We start from the raw sequence: 26,124 nt of genomic DNA on the forward strand, positions 1-26,124 counted from the left end.
AAAGGTGAGCTGAAGACAATCACTGCTGCGTGAGTGGTTGTGTAAATAAAATGTGATGTGTTTCACCAGCTATGCCAGCAGTGAACTCCTCTTCTGTCATCTTGGTGATAGGGCTAGGTTGGGCACAAAGTCAGAAGGGATCTGTGGTGCCTAAGCAGGTCTCCTGCTCCAGACAAAATGATCTCTAATGGTGAAGAGCCACAGATTGATCTACAGCACTGCCTGGGTACAGTCCCATTCCCAGAACTCCCTCATGGTCTCTGAGATGCCACCACCATATCACAACTACAACCTTTTGGTGTATTTTAGCTGGGCTGGCAAGCCACTGATAAAACCTCCCTGGAGAGCTGTTCTTTGCACTCGTGACCCTTTCATGATGGACAAGGTACTTGGGCAATCTTGGGATTTTCCCTGTGGCCTCCTGGAAGGAACCAAGTGAGTACAGATACTATAGTGATGCAACAGCTAGATATTCTCATTAAAAAATATGTGAAAACATCTTGTCTTGATTCATCCAGAGGGAAAGAGGGTGACTGAGAACAGAAAGGGGACCTAGAAGCAGAGCTCAAATGGTTTCTTCTATAAGATGGTGAAACTGTCCCCGAAAGTGCATCGATTTCTGCACTTCTTGCTCTCCAGCCTTCCCTGTTTTGCTCAGCCTTTCTATGCACTGTTAGCCTGTGGCTCTGGGCAGAAGAGGAATTTTTTTGATTTTCCAAAAGGCAAGAACAGACTGCCAGTGCTGGGAAGTGAGCATATTGACCCTGATCCTGTTCCTGGTGAAGCTGAAGCAGTGTTAAGACCCATAAAGTAAAGCATATCCAATGAAAGCAAGGATAACTGAAGTAGCTTCTACTATGGACTGAACAAGAAGTGGCAGACATAAAAACCGTGGCTCCACAGCCTAAGCTGTGAAGCTGGCTATGAGAAATCTGCAATTGACTTACAACTCCTACTCTTTAGCAATGGAGAAATTGAGATGGTGGAACTCAGCATCCTGCATGGGGGAAGCAAAACAGTAAGCAGGACCAGAACCCTAAACTTCTAGAAAGCTTACTTCAGCCTCTTCAAAGACTCACTTAAAGGAATCCCATGGGATAGGGATCTAAAAGAGAAGGGAGATCAGGAGAGCTGGCCAATATTTAAACACCACTTCCTCCAAGCCCAAGACCAGTGTATCCCCATGATGAAGAAATCAGGCAAAGGGGGCAGGAGACCTGCATGGATGAGGAAGGAGCTCCTGGTAAATATTAAACTCAAGAAAGAAATTTATGGGATGTGGAAAAAAGGACAGGCCAAGTGGGAAGACTATAGGAACATCATCAGGGTATGCATGAATGCAACAAGGAAGGCCAAGGCCCACTTAGAATTGAGTCTGGCAAAGGACATCAAGAACAAGGACTTCTACATCAGCAGCAAAAAGAAAGTAAGTGAAAATGTGTAGCTTCTGATGAATCAGACAGGTGTCCTTGAAAACAGAAGACACAGAGAAGGTGGAATTACTGAATGCCTTCTTTGCATCAGTCTTTACCAGTTTTCTGTGATTCTGTGAGAAAGATGGCATCCACGTTGGTGTTAACGTTTGCCGTTGAGAGATCCTGCTTTGGCAAACCGCTGCCAGCAGGGGGTTGCAGGGTTTGTGTGTTGTGTTTTTTTCCCCTCTGCTTACTTCGGTGGAGCAAATAGTTTCTTTCTTTTCTGAGTCTGGAAGTTTCTGGCCTTTGACCCCTCTGTACACATGGAGCAGTTCAGGGTTAGCCCGTGGGTGAGGAAGGGGTTAAAGCAAAGGGTATCAGAAGGATGGCTCTGGAGATATCAGTGCAAACATTTTTGAAGGACACTGAAAAATTATTCCTGCTATGTCTGGTGTGGAGCCATCGCATCCAGAGAAGATGAGCTGAGCTGAGGATATCAGTGAGCTGAGCTGAACTGAGTTAATCACTTCCAGGTAATCACTGCTCTACACATGTGGCTCTGTGTGATTCTTGGAGGAAGGCCTTCCCTTTTATTTCTCCTTTCTGCTCTCTTTGGCCCTCTCCTCATTCTCCAAGATTCTGTACTGGAGCAAGGAGAGAGAGAGTATACTGGGTTTGGCTGGCTTAGAGTTTAATTTCATTTGGTTTTAATGCCTCCTCAAGTACACAGACCCATCTGTAGTATGCACAGTGACATGGAGGATGGAAGGGTGATCACCAAGCAGAGGCCCTCTGGGAGGGATGCTTTGCTCTGTGGTTGCACTTGGGAGCTCTTTGTACATGCATCAGCAGCAGAAGGATTAACCACTGGGATGTGGTACACCTCCATATGTAAATGGCAATGTCAGAGGGATGCAGGGTTGCAGAGCTCAGTGCTGGGGTTGAGGTTTGTGAGGGACACCATGGCAAAGATGTGCCAGGGGGACTTGATACAACTTCCCAGAGAGCACCTGCATCCAGGCCAGGACAGGGAGAAGTAGGATGATGCTGCACGTCCAGCCACTTCTGTGCAGAAAAACTGGCCCCAGCAAGCAGCCCACACAAACTGTGGTGCCTTCCCACAAGATCAGAATCAACCTCTTCAGCCTTACACTGTCATCTTATTTGCTTGCTCAGTCTTTCCTATATATCCCATAGACAGTGCAGGGAAATGTGTTTTTTTTCTGGTATGGCCATGCCCATGTGCATCTGAGTAAGCTGACCATTGTCCCAGCCTGAGCTTTCTACATTCTAATGGCTTCAGGTTTAATCATAAAGCATTGTTATAAATAATAAATTGTGGGAGACGACATCTTCCAGTAAATCCCGCTGTGTCTGCTTGTGTTTGGATCACTGCATTATGCTAAAGTCAGCTGCTCAGAGGCTATTCATGTGGGGAGGCATGGAGTGGATAAAGGAGAAAGGGAGAGGGAGAAAGGCATTAATCTGCTTTGTTGGGTGATGATTAAGGGACAGTGATGGGGTGACCAGGTTGATGCTCAGAGTGGCCTGACTGCCCCATGACAAACCATGGGCAAAATCAAGGCTAAGTCCAACAGGAGCTGGGTCAGATAGTTGTGCGCTTGACTCAGTGTGAGGGGGATTTAAATCATTAATAGACTCATCCGGGAACTCTGGCAAAGTCATCATTTGGCTACCCGGTGGGGGCAAGATTAGCAACCAGGGAAGCAGAGAAATGGCAAGGAACTTCAAACAGCAATCAAAGGATATCCCATTCTACTTTTATGATGATTCCATAGGGATTTGGTTGGGATCTGCTAACCCCACAGTGGCAATGATCATGTTTCTTGTACACCTGGAACACACCAGCCCTCAGGACCAGGGGACACAGGATCAGCAGTAGAGGCATCTCCCAGTAAAGGTGGTCTGTGCAGCCCTGGCTCTCAGGGGTCCATGCTCCCCTCTCTGTGCAATATGTGCTCTATCATCCCAGCAGCCTGCCAGGCTCATTCACATCTCACTGCATACAAATGCCCTGAATCCTCTCTTCAAAAGTGACTCAATCCAAGTCCCCACATACAAATGTTTGCTTTTATGACACCCCTGCACAGCTAGCCATTGATTATTAGTGTCAGTGGTGAAAAATGGACTTTGCAAGCCTACCTAGAAATGGATTGGTTGGAAACTCCTGCTGCTCACTAACCTATTTTAATGAAAGCAAATGACTAATGAAATACTGTGCTGTGAACAAGTACATGCTGGCTCCGGACTGATCCAGAGCAATCACAAGTCTGGAGCGCTCTGCCCCGCGTGGCTGAAGGAGGCATTGCCCTCACCAGCTGCATCCTTGCTTCCGGCTGAAGGTCCAGTTCACAGGCCCTTTGTTTCTGGGACATGCACCCTTAGTTGGGCCATCCCACTGCTCAGCCACCACCACTGGGGGGGGGCAGTGTCCAGACTGGGGTGGGAGCCACGGGTAATGTTCTAGCTGTGCAAAGCAAGGAATGTCTTGTGTTTCCGAACATCCCATATCCCATTGCCCTGACTTCGACTCAGCCCACCCCCAGGGACCTTATGAAATACAGGAATCTGAAAGGCAAATTTTGGTAACAACCTGAAATATTGTCAGTGTGCGGTGCTTTTGAAATAAGAGATTATTTTTTAAATAGAATCATAGAATTATAGAATAGTTAGGGTTGGAAAGGACCTTAAGATCATCTCTGGCTATTTATTTACTTATTCAACACTTTCAATTTTTAAGCAAAACTGTATTTAGTTATTGCAGAATGAAACATTTCCTGGTGTTTCAAGATAATTCACATTTTTCTCTCATTTAAGTTTTGTGTGGCTGTTTCTTCTTCTCTGCTTTTCCATCCTGAATACTCCTATTTGGCAATAATGGAACTTGGGAGGGTCCACAATAATGTTCTGTGAGGGGGAGGAAGACATAAAATTGTTCTAAGCTTCTGACTAGAACTGCTCCCGTTTCCATCAGTTCCCAAAGCCTTTGCTGAGCAGGCAGTCCCCATGCCTGCCAAGGGCTGCTGCAAAGTGCTTGTTTTACACTCCTGCCTGCAGCACTTCAGCCTTCAGCCAAGACAGAGTGCTGCAGAGCCCGGCATTTAACCTTTCAAAGAGCTTCTCTGTCTCAGAGATGCACCATGAAAATCTTCTCTACTTAATTTCAGTTCTTGGCCTGGCCCTGAGATATTGAGTGATTATGGCAGAGAAAAAGCCTGTGATGGGTGATCAATGTTAGGTGGTAAACAAGCTGTCAAGAACTCTTCCAGGAAATACCTTATTTTTCTTTAGTCATTTTTACATGAGAACATGAGGAGGGTAAGTAGAGAAACCTAACAAGTGCATTCACAAGGAATTAATACTGTCTGAATGAGATACACAGGCTTCCCATTAGCTAGCAGTAGCACAAAGACATCTTGGAACCTAGATTTTAGGAACCGATGAAGAATGACAAATGCAAGTTGCGTAAGTACTGCAAAAATCAGATTTTTCAAGGCAGCATTCACCAGTCAGGCTGGTCTTGTCCTTCCAGTTCACCAAGGCATGCTCCTGTTTGGGATGGCACTTCATTCCCTTCTGGGCTTGGAGAAGCCAGAGCCTCGGCTGCTTCAAATCAACAATACCCCCATCACCACCCAGAGCCAGGGAAGCTAAGGCATTTACACTGGTGGAGCTTTTCTCGGGAGATTTGCTGAATGATCTTAGGTAGGGCAGAGAGCTGAGAAAGGGCTGGGCAAGAGCAAAGACTTTCTGACCTCCTGTCCTGACCCTGAAAGTTGCACCTGGTTTAGGAAAAATAATGTGTTAAGTTTGTTTCCCTCTAGCTTTCTTGTTTGTTCTTCTTTTTTCCCAGAACCAAGCAAAAAGGAGTCCTTAATGGGCCTCTAAGCCTCCTCACACATCCCAGGGATGCCTGCACCTTCTCTCATCTAGTTTCAAGGGACTCAGCCCTTTCCTGAGGGCACAGCCCATCTCCTGGATGCACTTCCTGGCCAGCACTCCAGGCAATGGAAAATGGGGTCTCTCCGTTGCTTTTACACAGCAATAATCTTCTCTTTTCTTTTGTTGTGAATCAGTCCAGTGAGACTGGGGTGAAAGCAGCATCTAACAGCAATGGTGAGAGTGGCACAGCACTGCTATCAGTTTACTTGATGTCAGGAGTGACGATAGCATTATACTTGGATCAAAGGGTCACCATGTCCATAAACAGAGGAATGACTGCAAGTGAGAGTTGACCCAGGGGTGCAAGCTGACATGATCTTTAAAGACTGTTCATTTGTGTATCTGTATGTGTTTAATAAGTTGAGGAGTTTGTCCGGTAATTGCTATGGTGAAAGCAAGCCAGTAATAATGCAATATTCATAATTATTTCATTATTAATATTATCACAGAGAGAGTTTTTTCTTCTGTTTACCCTTGAACACTCTTTCTCTTACCCTGTCATGGTTCTTTATCCTGTCTGTGGATTCTTCTGTTGTCTCTAGGCCATATTTTCCCTTTAGTCCCACACTCCCTCATATGTGCCCAAGTGTGATGCTTATCTCTTTCACTCTGTCCTTGCTTTGTGCCCTCTTCCACACCATCCCCTCCACCAGGAACATAATTTCCAAGGTGTGCTGGTAGCTCTCATATGCAACACCATCACAATGGACCACAGCAGCTCCTGGTTGGAGTGAGGCTGTGAGAGGTGTAACGGTGGGGTTCACTGCATGGGGTCCTGCATAGGGTCATAGCATGCTTTACGTACCCTCCCACCTCCAGGCACTGGCATCTTTGGCTATGAAGTGGTTGTGATAATATTCTATTCTATTCTAGTCATGTCATGTCATGTCATGCTGCCACGTTTATAACTTAAACGTGATATTGGATCAGAGCCTTCTGACTGCTGGACATGACCCACACACACTCAGAAGGGCTAAAGAAAGGTAACAACAACATACATGTCTCTTCCATCAGTGGATCTTGAAGTACTCCATGAAAAATTCCTGGGCAGTCTTCTTTGCATGAAGGGGAAGCTGAAGCTCTTAAAGGTGCTGTTCAAAGCCACACAGCAAGCCAGGATTTGAATCTAGGGATCCTTCACTTCACTGCGATGCTCTGTGTTGTAGTCTTTAAACAAGATGGCACAAACCACCTGTTCTTCAATTCTCACCTTCCTGGGATAATGAAAATTACTCTGAAGTCCCAGGCCATGTTTCACACATTGGCTGCTGTGACTCTGCATCCACCCTCCCCTCTGAACTGAGGCCAGGAGAGCTGTTCAAAGCAGCACAAGAGGCTATTGCACAGACAAAAGCCCTTGCATGGGCACATGAGGGCTATTGCAGGTTCAAAAGTCACATGTGAGTTCTGCTGACACAATCTGGGCAAGAAATTTTACAAATATGACAACTTTCCTGTGTAACTTCATCTCTCCCAGCAGTATATGCATGATTCATTCAGACATATCTTTACCTCATACTTTTTGCATTCCTTATGAATTATCGGAACCATGTCTCTCTCTTCTCTCTTCCAGAAAGTGCACTATCATTTCACCAGTGCAGAGGAAAAAAAAAAAAAAAAAGTGATTTTTTTTGTAAATAAAGAAAAGGTAATCATATTTCAATCTCTTTTGAGTATTATGATGACAGAAATCATCATCAGCAATCCCCAAGTCAGGAAGATCAGTCACTGCTTCAGTCAAGGCCTTTACCTCTTATTTTTCTGTCTCTTTTTTTACATCCTCATTTATTATTATAAATCATTCCCTGTACAGCCGCCTTTTCCTTATAAACACATCTTTCAGATCACACTGTGGTTCAGGTATGTATTTCTGCTTTCTTAAGGTCTGAAACTATGTACAGTTAAATGCTTAGTACAGAGTTATGTCACAACTAGGGAGTTATTAGCAGCAAATTAAGCAAGGATTAATTCTTCACCCACACAGTTCTTGCAGCAATCCAGATCTGTTTATCTGTTTGGTATGATGAGCTGGCAAAAAATACCATGAGCTTTTCTGCTGGCTGGCTAAGCAGCAGCTCTAGCAAAACAGCTAGAAGGATCATAGGAGGTGGCCTGATAACAAAAGGCTTGCAAGTGGGACATTGGTTTGGAGAAGTGAAGCCTCAAGATGTCTAAACAAGGTTAGTCACTTCAAAGGTATTTTTTTAACATCCAGAGAGGTGACTAAAGGTGTATAAGCCTTCCATGACAACTTCTTGTTTGACTGATTGCCAAAGATAGAAATTTTTGCCACAATAATAATTAGCACGTATTACCTAATGTGTTTTTTGGAGGTGGATTTTGTCTATGACTTAGGAGCAGAGAAGCAGGGAGAAGAGGGTTTGGAAAAAAGAAATTACATCTCCCAGACACACAGCTTAGCTTATGCTGTCAGAAAGATATCAGAGCACCCATCACTACCTGGGGCCTGTGTATGGAGTTGAACTCAGAGGACAGAGGTGCCGTACCTGGTGCTAACCTTTTGCCGCCTTCTGGCCAAGCCAGCTCCTGTCCCAGTTTCTCCATTTGTAAAACAGTGCTAATTATACGTTTACTCCCTTTGTGAAATACTTTGAAGCCTACTCATAGTAATGTTACCTATGGGGCTGGTAATAGCTATTATAATGGAATTATAATCAAATTATGTTAATATATAATTTGTACATACACAATGATTAAATTATAATTAAAAATGCTATTAAAATCTAGTTTTTACATGACTTGAGACAACATACAAAACAATTCCCAGTAAGGCAGAAGATGGCAAATCCTTTCAGTATAGAGTAAAACTGCCATTAATTTCAAGATGGAGTTTTAGTGTAAGCAAACCAACAAAGGAAAGCCTAAATTAAAGAATAGTATCATGAGATTCCAGGATTGTCAGTATTCTACTGAGCATTTAAGTCATTTAAGCAGAGATGCTTTTAACATTGTTTTGACAAACACATAAAAGTAGAAGTGACAGAGTTCAATCCTCTGCATCAAAAGTTAAGATCCAGATCTGGTTTTGCCCACATTTTTGGTCTAAGCTCAGCATCCCTAATTCATAATTCAGACAGATGTGCTGGCTTTTCTGAAACTGGCAAAAGGTTTGATTCTTCCTTAATTTGAGTGGCTGTTGGCTGCCAGTCAGAGGGAACTTTACTCCTTCCCACTGGTTTGCAGTATAAGAATAATTCAAGCTTTGCATTAATTTGAAAGCTGTATCCTAAAACTCTAATTTCCAGTAGCTGTTCAATTTAATAAAACAAGTTTGAAATATAAGCCAGGTTGATTTATATATGACTCAAATTCCCTGGGAGAGTGATCTCCAAAAAAAGAGAAAGAAAAACATAATGCAACCAATGCCAAATGCAGAACACAGTTCTGTAACTGAAGATGGAGTGAATTGCATTTCCAATTTACCAATACATCAATCACCTTTGTTTCAGAGGCTCTGTGACCTTTAATGAGTTTGTCTTCTTAATGGGACACTGGATGCATTGCAGAATTAGGGTTAGAGCCAGAAATGCATTTAGCTTCCTAATGCCTAATTCCCATTAATTTCAACAAAGGTGAGGTGAAATACCGCTGTGGGGTCCCTTTGCATTTAGCTGTGATGGCTTTATATGTTAGAGGAATGAGGAAAAGATGCAACATTTTGCTTGAAGTGCTAGCTTCCGTTTTGCTGCATTGCTCTGGAAAATTCATCACATCCCACCCCCATAAGTCCCTTCTAGTGGCTAACTTCCCTTCAGAGCCCCAGGTTCCCAAGCTCCACACCAAGCCTGTGAAGGGCAAACATGAGGACCATGGTCAGCATATTAACAGATCATGGAACTCCCTTTCCAAGGTCACCACCTAAACATCCCCTCAGCAGCAGGCCTTCTTCATCCTCCCTAGCCAGACCAGACTAAGGTGTTAGTCCAGTTTGCAAGCCTGGGATTTGTGCAGCAATTAGGCACAGTGAATGGGAGGAGGATGACCATGCTGTAGACTTGCTTTGACATGAGAAGTCTGGAGATTGTACCATGGACCACACAGACCATGGACCACTCAGCCAGGGTTGAGCCTTTCCCATCCATCAGAAGTTACCTAAATGATATGGGCAGCAGGCATAGTACATGTGAAGCCTGCTCCAGCAACAGAGAGAGCTCAGCTGGACTTGGCTACAGCTCTCAAGGGCTATTTGTAACACACTTGGCGTGTTCAGAAGGAGGCCTTCAGCTTGCCTGACTTCAAAAGCCTCTCATTTTGCATACGAGTGGTGCTGTGAAATCACTCCAGTTCTCCTGAGTTCTTGATGGTGGCAACATGGTTCCCACAGTCACAGACCAAGCATTGCTCCTACTTTAGGAGAAACTCTTGACATGTTTATCTCTTTGTGCTGAGACAGCTGTCAGCATGGCTCTGCTCTATGGCTACATGATTAGATAATTACTGTTTTGTGGAAACTATGCCTGGCGCACACTTCTAGCTCAATGTCTAAAGGAAAACTAAGGCTTTATTTAGGTTATCTGCTGCAAGAAGATAAAGTGCTCTGTGCACTTCTTGCTTAGACATGAAAGCTTTGCCACCATCTGTAGTTTATGACTAATGTGTTAAAGCCTCAAATCAAAACTGGAATTCTCCTTTGGTGGGTGCTTCAGAGGAGACAGGCTCTGCCACCCAGTCCCAACATACCCAAATAAGCAAGAAAGCCAACAGGAGAAAGAGAGGGCTGTACAGCATGGGTCATGAAGCAGAGCTTGACTGCTGCAGGGGTCCTTAGCACATACTGACCTAATTCAATGGAAATTAAGAACACAGATATTTGAGGGGAAGTTTAGTCTAAGGGACTTGCTGAAGGTCACACAGGGAACCTGGGATACAGTTAGGAACTGAAAGAAAATGCTAAAATGTTGGTCAGTGCCTGGACCACAAGGAAATTATCTGATAACGTCCTTTGTTGTGCTTTTAGAACACTTGCATGGTTGCCCAAGAAAGACAGGGAGAGTGTTTGGGCTGGCATAACTCCTGTCAGTTTGACTCTGTGAGAATTTATCCTTTAGGACCTATAGGCTTCCTTCTTTCTCTTATCTCCATGGGTATCTTGGCAGCCATTAAGCCTGACTAAGTGCTTCCAAGCTGTAATTTCTAGAAATAAAGGTAATTATTTTGCCTGGAGTTGCTTTTGTCAGCAACAAGTGCTGTTGGAGAGTTTTACAATGTCTCAGGTAGGGGAGGTTTCAATGGGCTAAAAGGCAAGGAGAATCCCATGAGATCTGAAAGGCCTCTGGGTTGAAAGTGGAGTTTCTGAAGAAGGAGCAGAGAAGACTTTCTCCATAGAGAAGGAGTGTGAGCAGGCAGGAGTCACACTGCAGCAAGTGGCTGTGGGTAATTAACAGTTGATAAAATCACTTCATTCTGTTGAAACCTAGTTTGTTTTGCTGTATAGGAAATATTATTTTGGATCTGAGTTTCTTGTTCTCCTGTACAACTCCAAGTGAGCCCTTCAAGGTGCCCCAAGGTTAGTTAAGATGAATGCTTTCAAGGCTCATGGATACATCAAGTGTACCTTTAAAATTAAGGGAGGTTTTGCAAGAACTAGCAGAAATCAAGATTTATCTTGTGAGATAAAGGTGGAAGCTGCTTTAATAATAGATTCAATGAACATTGCATTAAGGATTACTCAATAATGAGATGACCACCCAGTCCCCATATAACCTTACTGAAGACTGATAGGCTTGTCTTTTAAACATTTGCTCTTCACTGTGCCAGATCTTAAATGGTTCTCTCCCGGTAATGCAGCTGTACCTACTCAGCAGACCTAGCTTTTTTTAGGTTATTGAAGACGCATAAAAAAATGAATCTGCAATGCTTCAAATCTGGGATCTTAAATGCTGACTGCTCAGCCTCTCAGGGGACCTGTGAAGCAGCCGCTGGGCTTCTAAAGGTTACATTTTGCAAGAGAATTCCATTATGATTTTAGAACACCATCTGAGTCAGGCTGGTTCAGTTACTGGCCTGATGAGTGCTACATTGTCAGCCCTTGCGTGGTCAAAGGTTTGGGTCAGGCCTCGTGTCTGCTTTTCAGTTTGCAGTTGCTTCCCCTGGACCTCCAAACATTTACAGAATCTTTCTTGGTGGTTATGAAAGGGCCACAGGGGCTGCAATCTTGCCAGGTTGCTAGCAAAAACTGCAAGGGTATGTGGGAAAAGTGCTAGAGACTCACCACCAAACAATACCTAAGTGTTTCTGGATAACTCTCCCTCATCTTGGAATGAGCTTACCTGGTTTCTGATAGGAGGAAAAAAGACTTAGGAATCTAAGACACTTTGTCTGGATGGCGCCTTTTCCATGGATTACTCCTGTGACTTAAGACAAGTAACACCTCTTTCTTGTCCCATTCTCAGATAAAATAACAAATTTTCCTATGATTTTTCTCTATCTAAAGTTAAGATAAAATCAAGAGCATCTCAACTGGAGTCAATGGATTTGCAAGGATGTAAAAGCAGGTGAAACAGTGTGATCAGTTACAACTGTACTTAGAATTAAGATGTCCCTGGCTGTGTTTACACCTCACTGCACAAAATGTATATAATACTTGGCACACTATGTCACTATCTCAGCTGCAGTCATTAGATGAGCTTATCCTATAATTAATAAATATGGCCATGTTCACTGTTGTCTAAATACAACATGCAGATCTTCCGACAGCAGAGTGATTTTCATGTGGTAGTCACAAAACACTCTCAGAAAAATACTCTGATTTCTATTTTAAAAATCTGTGCTTTTCACTGGTCTTGTGGAAAGAAAACAGCCCTTCTCTCTTGTCTCTAAATCTAAAGAACGAAGGGGGAAAAGCATTTATATGTCTTTTGCTTTCCTGCCAAAGCAATTATCAAAGTTTTTAACATTTATAGCATTTTGAAGTGAATCACCAGCCTACGTTTCATCTAACATCTATTTTTTCCCCATAATTTGCTTTTAGAGAGGCTTTTAACTGCATTAGACTTTTCTTTCCCATTAAAATGCTGTCTGAATAATAGGAAAATAGAATAGCCAGTCCTCATTGCTTAGTTTCCGTAGCTCCTGTCTGGAGCAAAGGTCTGTGGGATTATTCAATTACTGCAATAATGTCCTTTGACCTGGTAAAAACAATCCAAAAGACAGAATTCATCTATTGGATTATTTTTGACATTAATCATATTCTATTTAGAAATCACAGTAGAACAGCTAGGGTTCAGAACAGACTGCAAACTATTTGTGTATACTTTATTGAAGTGGCTTAAATTTTTATGTAGATAGTTACACAAATGATATCTTTAGGGATTTTTTCACTCCCTGACATTTATGTCGTTTGATAAATGGGCACCAGACTGCAAAGCCTGCTCTCTCAGCAGCACATTAACAGCACCAAATAGAATGACTGGTGTGATCTGAGCACTCTGTGTAAACATTAGATTGTAGATAAACAAATGTTCTTGATCTTGAAATTGCAGAAGCGAGGGAAAGCAACAGAAAGAGTGAATCCGTGCTCTGAAAGGACTTGTCCATGGACAAACTCCAGGGAGAGACCTGGAATCACCAACATATGTGTCACCTAGTCACAGCACTTGCTGACACAAAGCCAGGTCGTCCCAAGGAAGAAGGAAAGACAGGGCTAGCAAAAGAGGTCTGTGGGCCTCTAAATCATGATTAGCTTTTAAGGTCAAATACCAGCTGAAAAATACTCACTGTTCCTGAAAACTACTATAGGGTCAGATGCCTGTGCTGAAGGTTTCAGAGGTTTTTGTCGGCACTATGCTACACTTATAGCAAGGATGCATTAAGGACACTGGCAAACAAATAAATGCCTGAAAAAGGAATTCACACAGCGGTAACACTGGCAACACACAGCTTGCCACCCAGCTGTTTTAGAAACTACAAAACACATCTGCTTGGAAACCTGGTGACTGTCAAGATGCACACTTGTTCAGAAGCACAGTGGCCTGCTTTAACAATTTCATCCTACTGTGGGAAGAAGTAGGTTTATGTTTTGGCATTGGAGGCAGTGGTACCATGGGCACCCAACTCTCCACGCAGGCCCCATGGAGGAAATCACCACCCGGCTGCTTGCAGCAGGTTTGCTGGATGCCTGATGTACTCGCTTGGTACATCTTGCTGGTGGTATAACTGTGCAGGAGCACACTGGTTACTGAAAAGACAGTGGTCCCATTGGGCTGAGTGAGACAAAGGGATGGGAGCATCTTCCCTCTGGTGAGACCCCCCTCATGCCGTGTCTGCTCATTAAGCAACCTCCATTGGCCAAACACCGGCTGCGCCTGCACATCTGTGACCCCCAGGACTCTGCCTATGCAGATGTGGATGTTTCTTTTGTGTTATCTCATGCCAACATACTAATTTTGAGTGAAAGCCTGCCCATCAGTATATCTGAGGAAGACATGTCTACTCTCAGATGCACAATAAGCCAAAACTTTCACTGGTAGCAAAGATTAGAAGTCTGCCTTGGAGCTCCTGAAATACTAGGTGAGATGAATCCTGAAAATTGCCTACTACAGAGCAATCATTACACTGCAAAGTTGTAACTGTATGGCTGCGCCCTTACACTGGGGCCAACTAACATCCAAAGGGATTTAGATGCTCAGTGTGTCCTGGCTCTGCCCTAGGTCTGGATGACTTTCAGGAGTCCCTTTCAGCCCTTATTTTTGATGAAGTTGTGATAAAAAACTTGAGAGAATGAAGAAAAAGTGTAACTCTTTTGCCCCAAATAAGAATGAGTAATTTCTCAATGGAGGCGTACTCAAGAAATCATGACTGCTTGCTACAACAGTAGGCTATATGGCACCCTGTGACAAGCCAGTTATAAATGGGTCAGCAGAAGAATCTGTTTTATGCTGGGTGAAATCAGAAGTAATTCAGTCAGAGCAGGTGACATGGCTTTGCTAAGGGGAAAATCAGATGCTAGAAATAAGCTTCTACCTGGAGAAAGATACTGAATGCAAAGGGGTTTCTAAAAGCCCAATTCTTGCCTGAGAGCCCTCCAGGTCTCTCTAGCTCACTGGCAGCTTCACTGCTGCCTCCTGCTTTGCAGGCATATGTGTGTGCACACGTGTGTCTGTGTGTGTGGCCAAGATGCACATAACGCAGCCTCTAACAGCACTGCCCTGGTTCATCAGCCTCACTGCTGGTAAGGCTCAGAGCTGAGAGCAGGGAGAGTAATGGTGCTGCTCGACAGGGTCTCTCCATCCAGCAGTAACCTGCAAGAGGACTTTCCTGCACTGAGGTTTTGCGCAGCATCAGTGATTATGGAAAGCGAGGAGTGACCCAACACACAGACGGCCATCACTGCAAAGAGTACCGCAGGCATATCTGCTGCCCTGCGGGAGCTTTACAAACAAGGTGCAGCCTAGTGTGTGGCATTCCAAGGAGGTGGCAGGGGAAGATTCACATGATCCATAGGGATACGTGCATAGAGCATGGCTTTGCAAAAGGTGCTTTACCCCCTCAAAATGTAATGGGATGGCAAAAGCAAAGCAAGTAAGTCTTAAGTTCACAGTAAAGTGCTGCAGGGGCAAACTCCAGGGCAGAAAGAGTGAAAATGAACTTGCAACATCACATCCCTGGCCAACGAAATGCTCTACAAGCTTAAGTGGTGCAAGCAGTGAGAAAAACAGCTGATACACAGTGACTGTGGCAGCTGATACAAAGGGAGTGCTGCCAGATCCCAGGTTGGGCATCCCTGGGATGGTATTAAAAAAGCTGCCCCTGTACATGGGGTCTGTTGCTTGCCACAAACCAGGGTGGTGCCCAAACATATGCGGTGCAGGTAACCCTCTCAAATTGGGGTCTTCCAGCCCCCCCAAAAAACCCTGACCCTATGACAGCCCCCACATGCCCTTCTTCCACCCATAGGCTGCTTCCCAAACCGAAATTGAGTCCTCTGTCCCCACACTGACACCAGTGGTGCCTGAGCGGCTGAGCACTACTGATTCCTATCGGGTTCAGGGCTTACAGGATGTTTTCCATTTAAAGTGCTGGTAACCCACTGGTCATGGGTAAAAACTCTTTATCTTGGAACTGGGAATTTCCAGTGTCCTGTCTTGGAGCAATGACTTTGCAGCGCTTCTGCCCCAGCACCCAGCACCACACCCCGTCCTTTTGTCCATCCAACTGTTCCAAGAGGTACACATGTAGCTGGAAAGAAATCAGTGACTTCAGGACAGGAGGTGTATGGGCAGATTACAAAAAAGCCAAGCAAGCACCCGCTAGCACAGGCTTCTGTGAAGCGGCAAGAGCTAATACATCTCACTGTGTAAGTGCTGCTTTTGATAGAGCTCTAATTGGGAATTTCTATTCAGTGTTGACTCTTTTTTATCAAGTCCTTGTCTGCATGAGGTTCTTCTAGGCATGGTAAAATGAGATTCCTATTACTACATTTCTGCTCCTCCAGGCATTTTCACACTGCTTTTCACCTCTGCAGATGAAAAGCAACACAGTAACAAGTGGCATTTCTGAGAATATACTGCCTCCAGACACAAACTACATTCACAATCACTTTTCCCTATGGGGAAAATAAAGTGACTGAAGATGTAATGATAACAGCACCTTACCTTCATTAGGCTACTTTGATCCTGGAGGATCTCACAGAGTTCCAGAAAATCTGATCCTTGAAGCAATAAATCATGTCAACTGGGGACCAGCATTGCCAGGATTGTTTTTTATTGCAGTCAGTGGTCATACATGGACAAAGCCCAAGAGATTCTGACTGTCACATGCCTCCCATGACAGCTTAGCATAATAGAGGGTGAAAGAGTATGAAAAGTATCCATGGATTACCATGGGTACACCCAACCATTCTGGAGTTGCAGAGGTGCCATCCCTGGAGACATTCAAGGCTAGGCTGGATGTGGTTCTGCGCAACCTGATCTAGTTGAAGATGTCCCTGTTCATTGCAGGGGGGTTGGACTAGATGACCTTTGAAGGTCCCTTCCAACCCCAAATATTCTATGATTCTGATTCTATGATTCTTTAAATACCGAGTCCCTTACTTGCATTTCCTAAATCATGGCAATCTGCTATTGACTAGAAGAGATGTGCAAGTAGGGAGCATGGCAATCACATGGGTGCAGCTGCGATAAAAGCAGGGCAAATGGGGCTGGGCGTAGCCCGAGATTTGGAATAAACCCATTCTGGTTCCCCTGTGGCTGCGAGGGACTGGAGTTACACTCCTGTAACTGTGGGGAGACCTAGGTGCCCATCTCTGCTCCTAGAAAACCCTTATCCCAAGTATCCTAGAAGCTGAAGGTTAGGAAACTACCATGCTAGAGAGATGTCTGCACTGAACCATGTGGATAAGGGCTTTGGGCATGTGCTTTCTATATTCTAAGTACAAAATCTCTGAGAGGATCTGGAGCACCATCCCTGTTAAGTTCTTATTTTCAGGGCACAAGCAGTCCTGTACAAACCCTGGAAGAGAAACAGATGTGACAGCAGGTATTAGATTAGGCAAAAGCAGAATATTAGGGGCATCACACTTCTGAATGTAAGAGTCTCCATTTCCTTTATTAACCTACCTTAAAGACAGGTGATGTCAAGCAGGTGCTTTGCACTCAAATAACACAAGCTTAGTGCCCAGAATATTCCCATGGTAGCAGTTTTAGCTGTAGTAATTAAGACGTTCTAGCCTGAACTACCCACCCAAGACACTGACCGTACCTATGATTCTTAAGAGTGAGCTGTAAAGCACAGTAGGGCGATCTAAGAAGAAGATTAGGGAGTCTGTCTCTCCTTACGTAACACAACAAATGCAGACAGCCTGTGTGTAAACATTACGCTTCATACCCAATAGGAGCTTCAGACTGCCAACTGACCCACAAAAAGACACGCTAGCAAAGATGCAGAGATGCTGCATACAAATTCAGCTGCTGGTAGAGTTGTAAGTCCTAGAGATTTCTTTGCTCTCACACGGTGTTGGTGGAAAATTTTACTTCTAGTGCTTAGCTCTCAGCCAGATTTCTTCTCAGCTTGGTTTTAAACAACCTCACTAGAGCATTCCTTAGACGCCTTCAGTTGGGGCAGCTTGGCTTCCTGAGCAAAACTGAAATGTGAAGGGAAAAAACAAAACATAAGTCAGGGTGGTTTTGCTTATCAGCTGCAAATAGATGGTTTCACAGGCCTGACTAGAAAAGTCTTCCCAAAACCCACTTTCGTAAGCTCTCCAGTGGGCTCTCTGCGAGCTGGCTCAGAGATAATTTGCTGGCTCGGTAATGAGCTGTTGTAAGTAAGAATCCTGTAAATCAGATGACTCTAGTCATTTGATGCTTATATTTGGCATGCTGAGTCATAAGGACAGGGGTTACATCGTGTCAAGTTAACCATGCAAAAGGAATTGCGGATGAGGCAGGCAGAGCTGGGGTGCACACTTGTGCTGCACAGTGGCCCTGAGGTGTGGGAGCTGCCCTTACCCCATCCACACCTCACTGTCGATGGGGCTTTGTCCCCCACCAATGCTCCTGGCACAACTCTCCTACCTTCAGTAGGAATATATACTGCAAACAGTACCTACAGCAGACTGCTACATGGCCCCAGATAATGGCTGGTCACACGCCCAGGTTCAGAGCCAGGTCAGACAGGGCGTCCCAGCATGGACTTACACAGACAGGACACTGTATTTTTCTTTAAAAGAAAAAAGTCAAATCATGTTATTTTCCAAAGCAGTGTTCCCTCTTAACAACCTGTTCCTGACCCCACCTGTTAGCTGTACACTTTGCTCCCTGAGCTATGGCTTCAGTCCCTGTGCTCCCTCCTTTTCTGCACCTTCTGGCTCTCTGAGTAGTCCCCATGCCTGTGCCCTCTGTCTCTCTGTATTCATACCCATTTGTTGACTTTCTCTGTGGTAAACACTAGGCAACCTTTAGACTTCCTAAAGATAAAAATCTTCATTTAAGGGCTTAATGCAGTAGAGAAGCCACGGCAGCCTCTCTCAGCAACCCCTTTGCATAATTACAGCTGCTGTTAAATACTATGTGCTGCAGTTGGATGTACCCACTTCTCCCATCGAGCTGTGGGATCTTTTTGTGCTTTTGGCTGCTCAGAGTTCACAGCAAAACCCCATGGACAAGCAGAGTGAAAAACAGCCATGTTATCGCCTTCATTTTTCATCGGGGTGGGGCAGCACAGAAGAAAGAGTAGTTAACTTCATTTGTCTTAGGGTAGTCTTGCACCATAAAATAATTCAAAACCCTGCAAGCTGAAGCCATGGCAAAGATCCTGTAACCTCACAAAAAAGCAGTGTTTGGGTTCTGGTGTTCCCAAGTGAAATATTTTGCAAGTTGCCTCTGACAGAGAGCTCTTAACTGTCAAGTTTTTCTTTGGATTGCAGAAGGCAAAGAAACTTCAGCGCATCTGTGTCAGGGGAAAAATGATGACTTGGATGGTTTAGCAGTCAAGCCACTCACCTAGGAGAATGGGCACTCTGCTCAGAAAACTGTTTCCTTAATTTAGCCACTAAATATTTAATGAAAAATGCACAGCAAGGTTTGGCAGACACCTACATGCCCTGACCACTAAGTCATAGTCACATTTGCAGTAGTGCCCTCTCTGTCTGATCGGTCTGTAGTTTTGTGCTGCACAGCAGACCCATTTTCAGCAACAGTGATGGGAAGCCCCACAAGCCCTCACTGGGCTAACTGGTTAGCAAGCACGGATTTGAATCCCTTTACTCACTAAACCTGGCTCCCTCATTTCTTGGACCAAAGGTCCAGCCTCTAGAGGAGTAATCCCTGAAAAAAAGGAATGGGAATTAATTTGGAAAGAAAAGCAGCAGCTCTGATGAGATCTGTGAAAGGTGGTGCGTCTACAGCTTCCTTCAAGAAAGGGTCCTGGGTGGTGAATCCCAGCTGCTTGTAGGTGTCTCCTCACAACCCTGACAAGGATGCTGGTCCCATAGAGGGACAAGTTTTCAGGTATGTCCTGTGCCAGATAGTAATACCCTGGTTGCAGTATCAGCCACTGACAGCCAGTGTGAAAAAAACAGTATGCTTAATGGGCCACTGCAGGTGGAAACTGGGAGAAGGACAGAGGCCATGTGGCCCCCAGAGCCTTGCTGGCTGCCGGAGAGGACTCTGTCAAGCAGACAGTTGCGGAGTCTCTGCCTGAATGCTCAGACTCTCTGCAAGGCTCAATGTTGCTGCTGAGATGCCTTCACTTTCCATAGAGTAGGAGGTGGGTTATTTTTCAGGGAGTCCCATTACCTGTAATGGTACAGAAGTTACCTTCCCTCTCGCTAACTTCTTATCCCTCCTCCAGCCATATATGTTTCATTTTGCTACCACTTTTGCTTTTGGTATAATCTTTTGCTCATAAGCAGAATACTTTCCAAGGCAGGTCAGTGCAAGAGCATCACACATTTGATTTTTGTCTATATTATCTGGAAAACAACACAGCCTGCCCAGCAGTGTCAGGCCAACCAAGGAGGAGAAAAGCCATCCCTGCGAGCCCTCCTGGCTGGCTTGTGTTCAGAGACGTGCTGCTGTGCATGACAATGCCTCCTGTTACCAGCAGTGCAGGAACCAGTCCCAGACTTTTATGGCAGGTGGTGAACAGCAGCTGCAGCTGACAGTGTGTCCATGTGTGCTGGCAGCGTGGCCAGCCCTCCCCGTGTGCCTTGCTGTAGCCATAAATCCCTGCAGCAGCAGCTGAGTCACTCTCACGCTTTTCCTTTGCAGATGTACGGCACATATGAAATACATAAATAGCAGCAGCCCTGCTGGAAGGCTCCTGCCTCACCGGGGACCAGGTTGAAACTCCAGCAGGATCACCTATTCTGTGCTTCTTCCCCCCTCTGAGCTTGCTGTCCCTGCTCTCCTTTACAGAGAGGGGAAAAAAATCCCACCGCCACAGCCATTTCCCATCCTGGTGGGAGAGAGGATGCCTGGGCTTGGAGGGGCACAGCCCTCACTGCCAGGGAAAGATGCGAGAGCAGATTAAGGGCTGCATGAAACCTCCTTCAGGACTTCAGGCTTTGGCCTCTGCGCTTTTAAGCACAAAGAAAAATGTTCTCTCCTCATCCCTGAGAGAGCCCCCAGGGTTTTGTGGGTTTTGCAGACACACAAGTTGTGCAGCCCCACACAGAGACATCAGCGGATGCTGGCCCCAGCACCAACCTGAGGTTGGTGTATGGCATGAGCAAGCAGAAAGAGGAAATTCCCTGCACGCAGTGAGCAGCCACACCACTCGCTGCAGACCAGACCCTGGCCTCCAGAAAGCCAAGCACACACTGGGCTCTGAATGTTGGTCCCCTGTGAGTCACGTCTTTCCCTGCTGCGACAGTGCCTGGCAGGCTCAACAGCAGACAGCTCAGTTGGATGCTATGGAGGTTGCAACACCAAAACCCTCCTGCAGCGCTTCTCTGTAACTGGGTCTGGTAACAGCCCAAGGCACTGTCCCTTCTCTCATCAAGCAGAGCTACTGTGCAATATGAAAATGCTTAGGTTTTTGGAGAAGAACACCATACACAACTTGATCTCCTGAGAGTAAGTAATTATAAAGTTGTCTGCTGGTGCCTGTGGGGACCAGCAGTGCATTTCTTGGCAGTGCTCACATGTTGTTCAAGGCAGATTTCCTGCATAGATCTAGGCTCTGGCTGCCAGCCACAAGTAGGACAGAGACAAATGCGCCTGCTCAGGAAATGATAAAGAAACTGAGCAAATGCTCTGGTTTTTGAACCAACATAATTTGGAGACCTGTATAATGCCCTTCCAGAAGCACAGGCAGTGTGGAAATAACAAGCAGCTCCTAATGCCATGCCACATTTTGGGTCACTCTGAGTGAGCAGCATGCATGAGCTGGTGGCTGCCATAGTGTTAGCAGCATCCTAGAGCTGGCCATGGGCCAGAGAAGAACCTCATCTCTCTGCCACCTCCAGCCCTGCTGGGGGTCCCATCCCAACCTGGCCACCAGTGGGAGTTTGGTGTCAGCACCATGACCCACTGCCATGGAGTCATAGAGGATCATAACTGTTGTGATGCTGTGTGCAATGGGACACAGTGTTAAGCTTTTATTCTGTAGACTTCTGAAGCCAGGGGAGTTGAATCCTAGCCTCAGAAGTCCACACACCCTTATTTCTGGTGGGAGTTAGCTCTCCTATGCAATTTGAGGCACCAAAACATGGCTGGCCCCAGCTAAGTGGTGCCATGGCTCATGGATGAATTGTGTGCTAGGTATGATCTAAGTTGGAGGCAAAGCCTCCACAGCCCAGCACGTGCCTTGTTCCCCTTGCCTGTAAGCACCCCAACTAGTAAAAGCCCTGAAGCCTTGGTTCCCTCTGTCTGCCAATCCCACTGCAATGTTCAAATCCTGAGAAGGCAGGCAGCATCTGGAACAGCTCTGCTTCACAGGGAGTTGAGCTGTCCCTCACCGTGTGCTGCTGCCACCAGCCTTCCCAGCCAGGTGCCAATTTGCTATCACCTCCAGCAGCAATTCAGCATCCTCCTCCTCCTGCGGCACTGCGCAGCTTCCCCAGCCCCACTGTGGGGCCACAGGGTCCCCTAGCAGGGGCCATGGGGGCCACACAGGACTCGTGGAGATGCCAGGGGGAGCGCAGCAGCTCAGGTTGCTCCGACCCTGGGGATGAGGAGCAGTGGGGTGGCCAGGGGCATTTTCAGCTCCTTCAGTGACATGTGGCCACAGGACAAGGGCAGATCCCAAGCCAGGGTCCCCCCACTAAGGCCACACAGGCACTTTGCCGAACATCACCATTTATTACTATCGCTAGGAGCTACTTCCTCGCCTGCTGGGGTGGATTCTGCCAGTGACCCCCAGTCCTTCCCGGCTGCCGGGTTGCTGCATCCATCCTGCGGGGCAGGTGGGGTGGGTGGGGCCGGTGTACCTGGAGAAGGTGGCTCTGGGATGGGGCTGACCTGTGTTCCAGTGGGCCAGTGGTGCCTGGGGCTGAGGGGCAGGGGCCAGCCCTGCGGATGTCCTGCCCCGGCAGCTCTATCTTGTCCTGCTGGAGAGGAGAGAATGGGCTGGCTAAAGCATAAGGCTGGACTTCAGCATCCCAAGCTCAAGCAACCCTCTATACCTATACCCATCTCTCCTGCTGAAGCCGTGGCATGGATCCTCCCCAGATGCTCAGCATCACCCTCCCAAGCTCAGTCACCCCCGCCAGATCCCTTCTTTCTTCATCCCTACCTTGCTGGGGAGCAGCGTGGAGGGCTGGAGTGCCTGTGGGGCACTGGGCTGGAGAAGCTGGAGGTGCAGGCTGCGCTGCAGCGGGTGTGTGAGGGTATGCTGGCCCCCAGACTGCCGTGGCAAGGCGGGGTACCTGCATGCAGCCATCCGCTCCCTGCAGGATAGGGTATGGGAACACTCAGCACCCAGCACGCAACTCAGCACATGTGGCTTCAGCGCCACTGAGAGAGAGATGGGGCAGCACAGTGGGGAGGCTGCTAAACCCCCAGGCCTGGGGCAAGCACAGCTGAGCCTCTGTGTCACATCTCTGCTCCCCTGCCCTGCCCAGGGAGCAGAGCCCTTTCCCCAGCTCAGGGAAGGACTCTCCCTCGCTGGGGCAGGGCCATCCTGCAGCCCAGGGATGGGGATGGGTCCCATGTCCCCTACCTGTGGGTATGCTCCGTCTTTAGAACAGGGTGGGATTGTCCAGTGATGTGAGGGACCAGCGGTGGAAGTGGTTGGATGGGCGGGATAGGCCTGGGGAGGGCAAGAGCCGTCAGTAGGTGACAGGAGACAAATGACTCACCCTGGCTCGTGGCAGCACCCCAAACCCCATAGGCTTGTACCTCACGGCATCCCCTGCCTGCTGCCCTAAGGGAGAGCTCCTAATCCTCCCGCTGACGGGCAGGCCTGTGGAAGGTGCTGGGCAGGATCGGACCCTCATAGGCAGACACCCCGAACCCCATGCCTGGTCTGGAGCATCACCAGCACCCATCTCCCCCCGTCCCACCCATGCAGACTCGTAATGCGCCTGTGTTGTGTGCTACTCAGAGCCAGGCACCCGCATGTTGAGTTGCTTGTCACAAGACAGGCACTGGAAATCCACCAGCAGCTGCCTGGGGAGGGGAGAAAGGGCTGGGTGAGTTCAGAAACCTGGGTTTCAGCCTGGTTTATGCCCCCACCCCCCCCCAACACCAACGAGGTCCCAACCTGCTGGCTGGTTACAGAAGAAAGGAGATAGGATGAGGGAAAGCGCTTGGTTGAGGGCTCCCTCCTGGGAAAAAGCTCCACCTCATCTTAGGCACAGGAGAATCCATAGAGGGGAGTGCCCAGAAACCTCCAATGCTGTGGGAACCACTGCCACAGGCACCCAGAGCACCATGGGAACAGGGGATGCAGGCAAGGACAAAGTGGGAACAAGGCGAGCGCTGTCCCTATTGCACTCACTTCCTAATCCCAGCTGCATCGTCAGCTTCCATTGGTGGTGCCCTTTCCTTGAGCTGCTTGAGGCTGCTCTTCCAGTGTTCATCCAGCTGCTGCTGGAACAGCCCCAGCTCCAGGCGATCCAGCTGCAGACAGACACAGTCCCTCAGACAGCGGCTCCAGGATGGGACACTGCATCCCCAGAGAAAAGCCAGGAGCAGGAATCCTCAAAAGGATGCTGCCTTGGGCCACCAAGCCCCGAAGGTGCCATTTTTACGCCGTGGTGATGAGCCGCCACTCACCTTGGAGGCCATCTCCTCCCGCAGCTGCTGCTGGACCTCGTGCAGCCCCTGCTCCTGGCCTGTCAGCCGGCTCAGCACCTCCTGGTTTCTCTCCTTCAGCAGCTCCAGGCTCGCCTCAAATTGGGCGCGGCTGACTTTGCTTTCCAAGGCGTCTTTGTCTGCTTTCTAGCAACAGGGAAAGGCAGGAGAATGGTGGGGAAAGGATGGAGGTGCAACAGCCAGGGTCAGCTCATTGCAGGGGGAGAGGCAAAAGCACTCCAGCAGGACCACAGCTGTGTAGTCCCACTCACCCCATCACCCCCGTGGGGTCAGTCCCACCAGCCCAAGGGACATGTGGGGAGACAGAGGGACTTGCAGCTGGGCTAGGAATCCTCCCTCCCTCAGGCCAGCTCTGCACACCAAGCTCCCAGGGGACAAGGGGCATTTGTCACCCTGCCCAGGACCCCCTTAGGCCCCTTGAGGTTGTACCTCATCCATTCCGAGCTCCAGGTCCTCCTTGTCTGCCTTCTCCTTCTCCAGCCTCTCCAAGGACTGGAACAGACCCTTCCAAAACAGAAAGCATCCCATGACATTGTGGCAGGAGCACCCCTGCTTCTCCCTCCATACCGAATCCTCTGGAAAAGGTACTTTTAATCTCCACAGGGCAAATCACTTATGGTCCCCAGCCTGGGCTCTGCCTGGAGGATGCTCCAACCCCACGGGGGTTTCAGCCATCTACCTCGATATCTTTCCGCTGCTGGCGACTGTCATCCAGAAGGCTCCCCGTGACAGAGTTGAGCTTTTCATACTCCCCTTGCATCTGCAGGATGGCAGCCTGCATGCGCTTTCAGCACCTCCTCGTCCTGCTCCAGGAGGAAAATGACCAAGGTAGTGCCACGGAAGGTGGGTGGCTGCCCCACGGGGACAGACCTGGCCTACTGGGCCAGTGGCCATAGGCTCTCAGTGCCAGCAGGACATCTGCAGCATGGCTTGAATCTCCCTCTGTGCTGCAGACTTTACAAGACAATATGGGGGGGAGCAAGGAACTCCCCCACATAGCCCCGAAGCACAAGCAGCCGGGCATGGTTCTGGCAGCCCCCTCCCAAGTCCCCCATGCTGCCATCTCCCTACCTGGCTCTTCCCTGGCAGCTGCCTCACCAACTCGCCCCTCTTCTTGCTCGACATGAGGGAGTCCACCAGCCCCCGCAGCTTCTCGTAGCACTGCAGCAGCTTCCCCAAACGCATGCTGGTGTCGCTGCTGCACGTGGGGCATACTGCCTCCTCCTGCCCCGTGCTCTTCATCACCCTCAGCTCTTCCAGCTGCAGAAGGAGAAGAGGAATCACCTCTGAGATGGGACAGATACAACCAACAATCCCAAGTGCCATGGAGGCTCCACGGCCCCAGCCAGCCAGGGGATGTGGCTGGGAACCCCACCAGCACCACCTCAAAGAGCCAGCAGGTGGTGGGAGCTCCCCCCACATCTCACCTGCTCCTGCTCCTCCTCGGCTGTCTGGGTCACCAACTGATCCAGTGCAGCCTTGCTTATTCGCTGCTGCTCTGCCAGATCCTTCATGTCCCGCTTTACCTCCTGCATTTTGGACCTGGACAGCGAGACAGGGGTACAGGCAGGCTTAGTCTTCATAAGCTTAGTTGCTCAGGGGGCATCCCTCACCCCCCAGCACGGGATGCTCCCAGCCCTCCTGGGCTCCCTTGCATCCCCACAGGGAACAAAACCCTCTCCTGTCCTCTTACCCCAATGGCGGGCTGAGTTGGTTGCTGAGGTCCATTTGCCAGCTGTCTCTGGCCGCCTCCAGTTTGCCAAGGGCACTCTCCAGTATCCTGATCTGGGAATGGCAGTGGGGGCAGAGTCAGGGCACGGCCCGTGTCATCCCAGCACAGGGGCTCTTCAGCTGCCTCCTCTGCCCAACTCTCCCAGCATGCCCGCATCCCCCTCAGGGACTTCTTACCTTTCCCTTCTCGCCCTGCAGGTCACTGGCCAGGCCCTGCAGGTCGCTGGCCAAGCCCTGCAGGGATGACACCTGGCCCTGGAGATCAGCCAGCATGTTGGCAGCGCTCTCCTGGCCTA

At 47.8% G+C, this 26,124-nt stretch overlaps 2 protein-coding genes and 1 long non-coding RNA gene across 3 annotated transcripts; all 3 read right to left on the reverse strand.

Moving 5' to 3' along the window:
* Positions 1-22,186: 22,186 nt before the first annotated feature.
* Positions 22,187-23,198, reverse strand: LOC133224676 (uncharacterized). Its single transcript, XR_009728928.1, has 3 exons — positions 23,001-23,198; positions 22,575-22,728; positions 22,187-22,389 (listed from the first exon to the last, which is right to left on the reverse strand). It is a non-coding gene; the product is annotated as an uncharacterized LOC133224676 (long non-coding RNA).
* Positions 23,199-23,376: 178 nt separating this feature from the next.
* On the reverse strand, positions 23,377-24,878 carry LOC133224742 (glutamine-rich protein 2-like). The gene is made up of 5 exons (XM_061376506.1): positions 24,777-24,878; positions 24,527-24,601; positions 24,059-24,223; positions 23,781-23,902; positions 23,377-23,449 (listed from the first exon to the last, which is right to left on the reverse strand). Exons 1-5 carry the CDS (start codon positions 24,876-24,878, stop codon positions 23,377-23,379), a joined length of 537 nt encoding a protein of 178 aa, XP_061232490.1.
* Positions 24,879-24,973: 95 nt separating this feature from the next.
* On the reverse strand, positions 24,974-26,116 carry LOC133224586 (uncharacterized). Its single transcript, XM_061376142.1, has 4 exons — positions 26,006-26,116; positions 25,791-25,882; positions 25,525-25,639; positions 24,974-25,357 (listed from the first exon to the last, which is right to left on the reverse strand). The coding sequence occupies exons 1-4, from the start codon at positions 26,099-26,101 to the stop codon at positions 24,998-25,000; spliced, it is 663 nt and encodes a 220-aa protein (XP_061232126.1). The 5' UTR covers positions 26,102-26,116; the 3' UTR covers positions 24,974-24,997.
* Between the last annotated feature and the right edge of the window lie 8 nt (positions 26,117-26,124).

The sequence above is a fragment of the Neopsephotus bourkii genome, unplaced genomic scaffold (assembly GCF_033783945.1).
Source record: "Neopsephotus bourkii isolate Nb327-2 ecotype Australia unplaced genomic scaffold, CSIRO-AGI_Nbou_v1 NB_1707, whole genome shotgun sequence".
NCBI lineage: Eukaryota > Metazoa > Chordata > Aves > Psittaciformes > Psittacidae > Neopsephotus > Neopsephotus bourkii.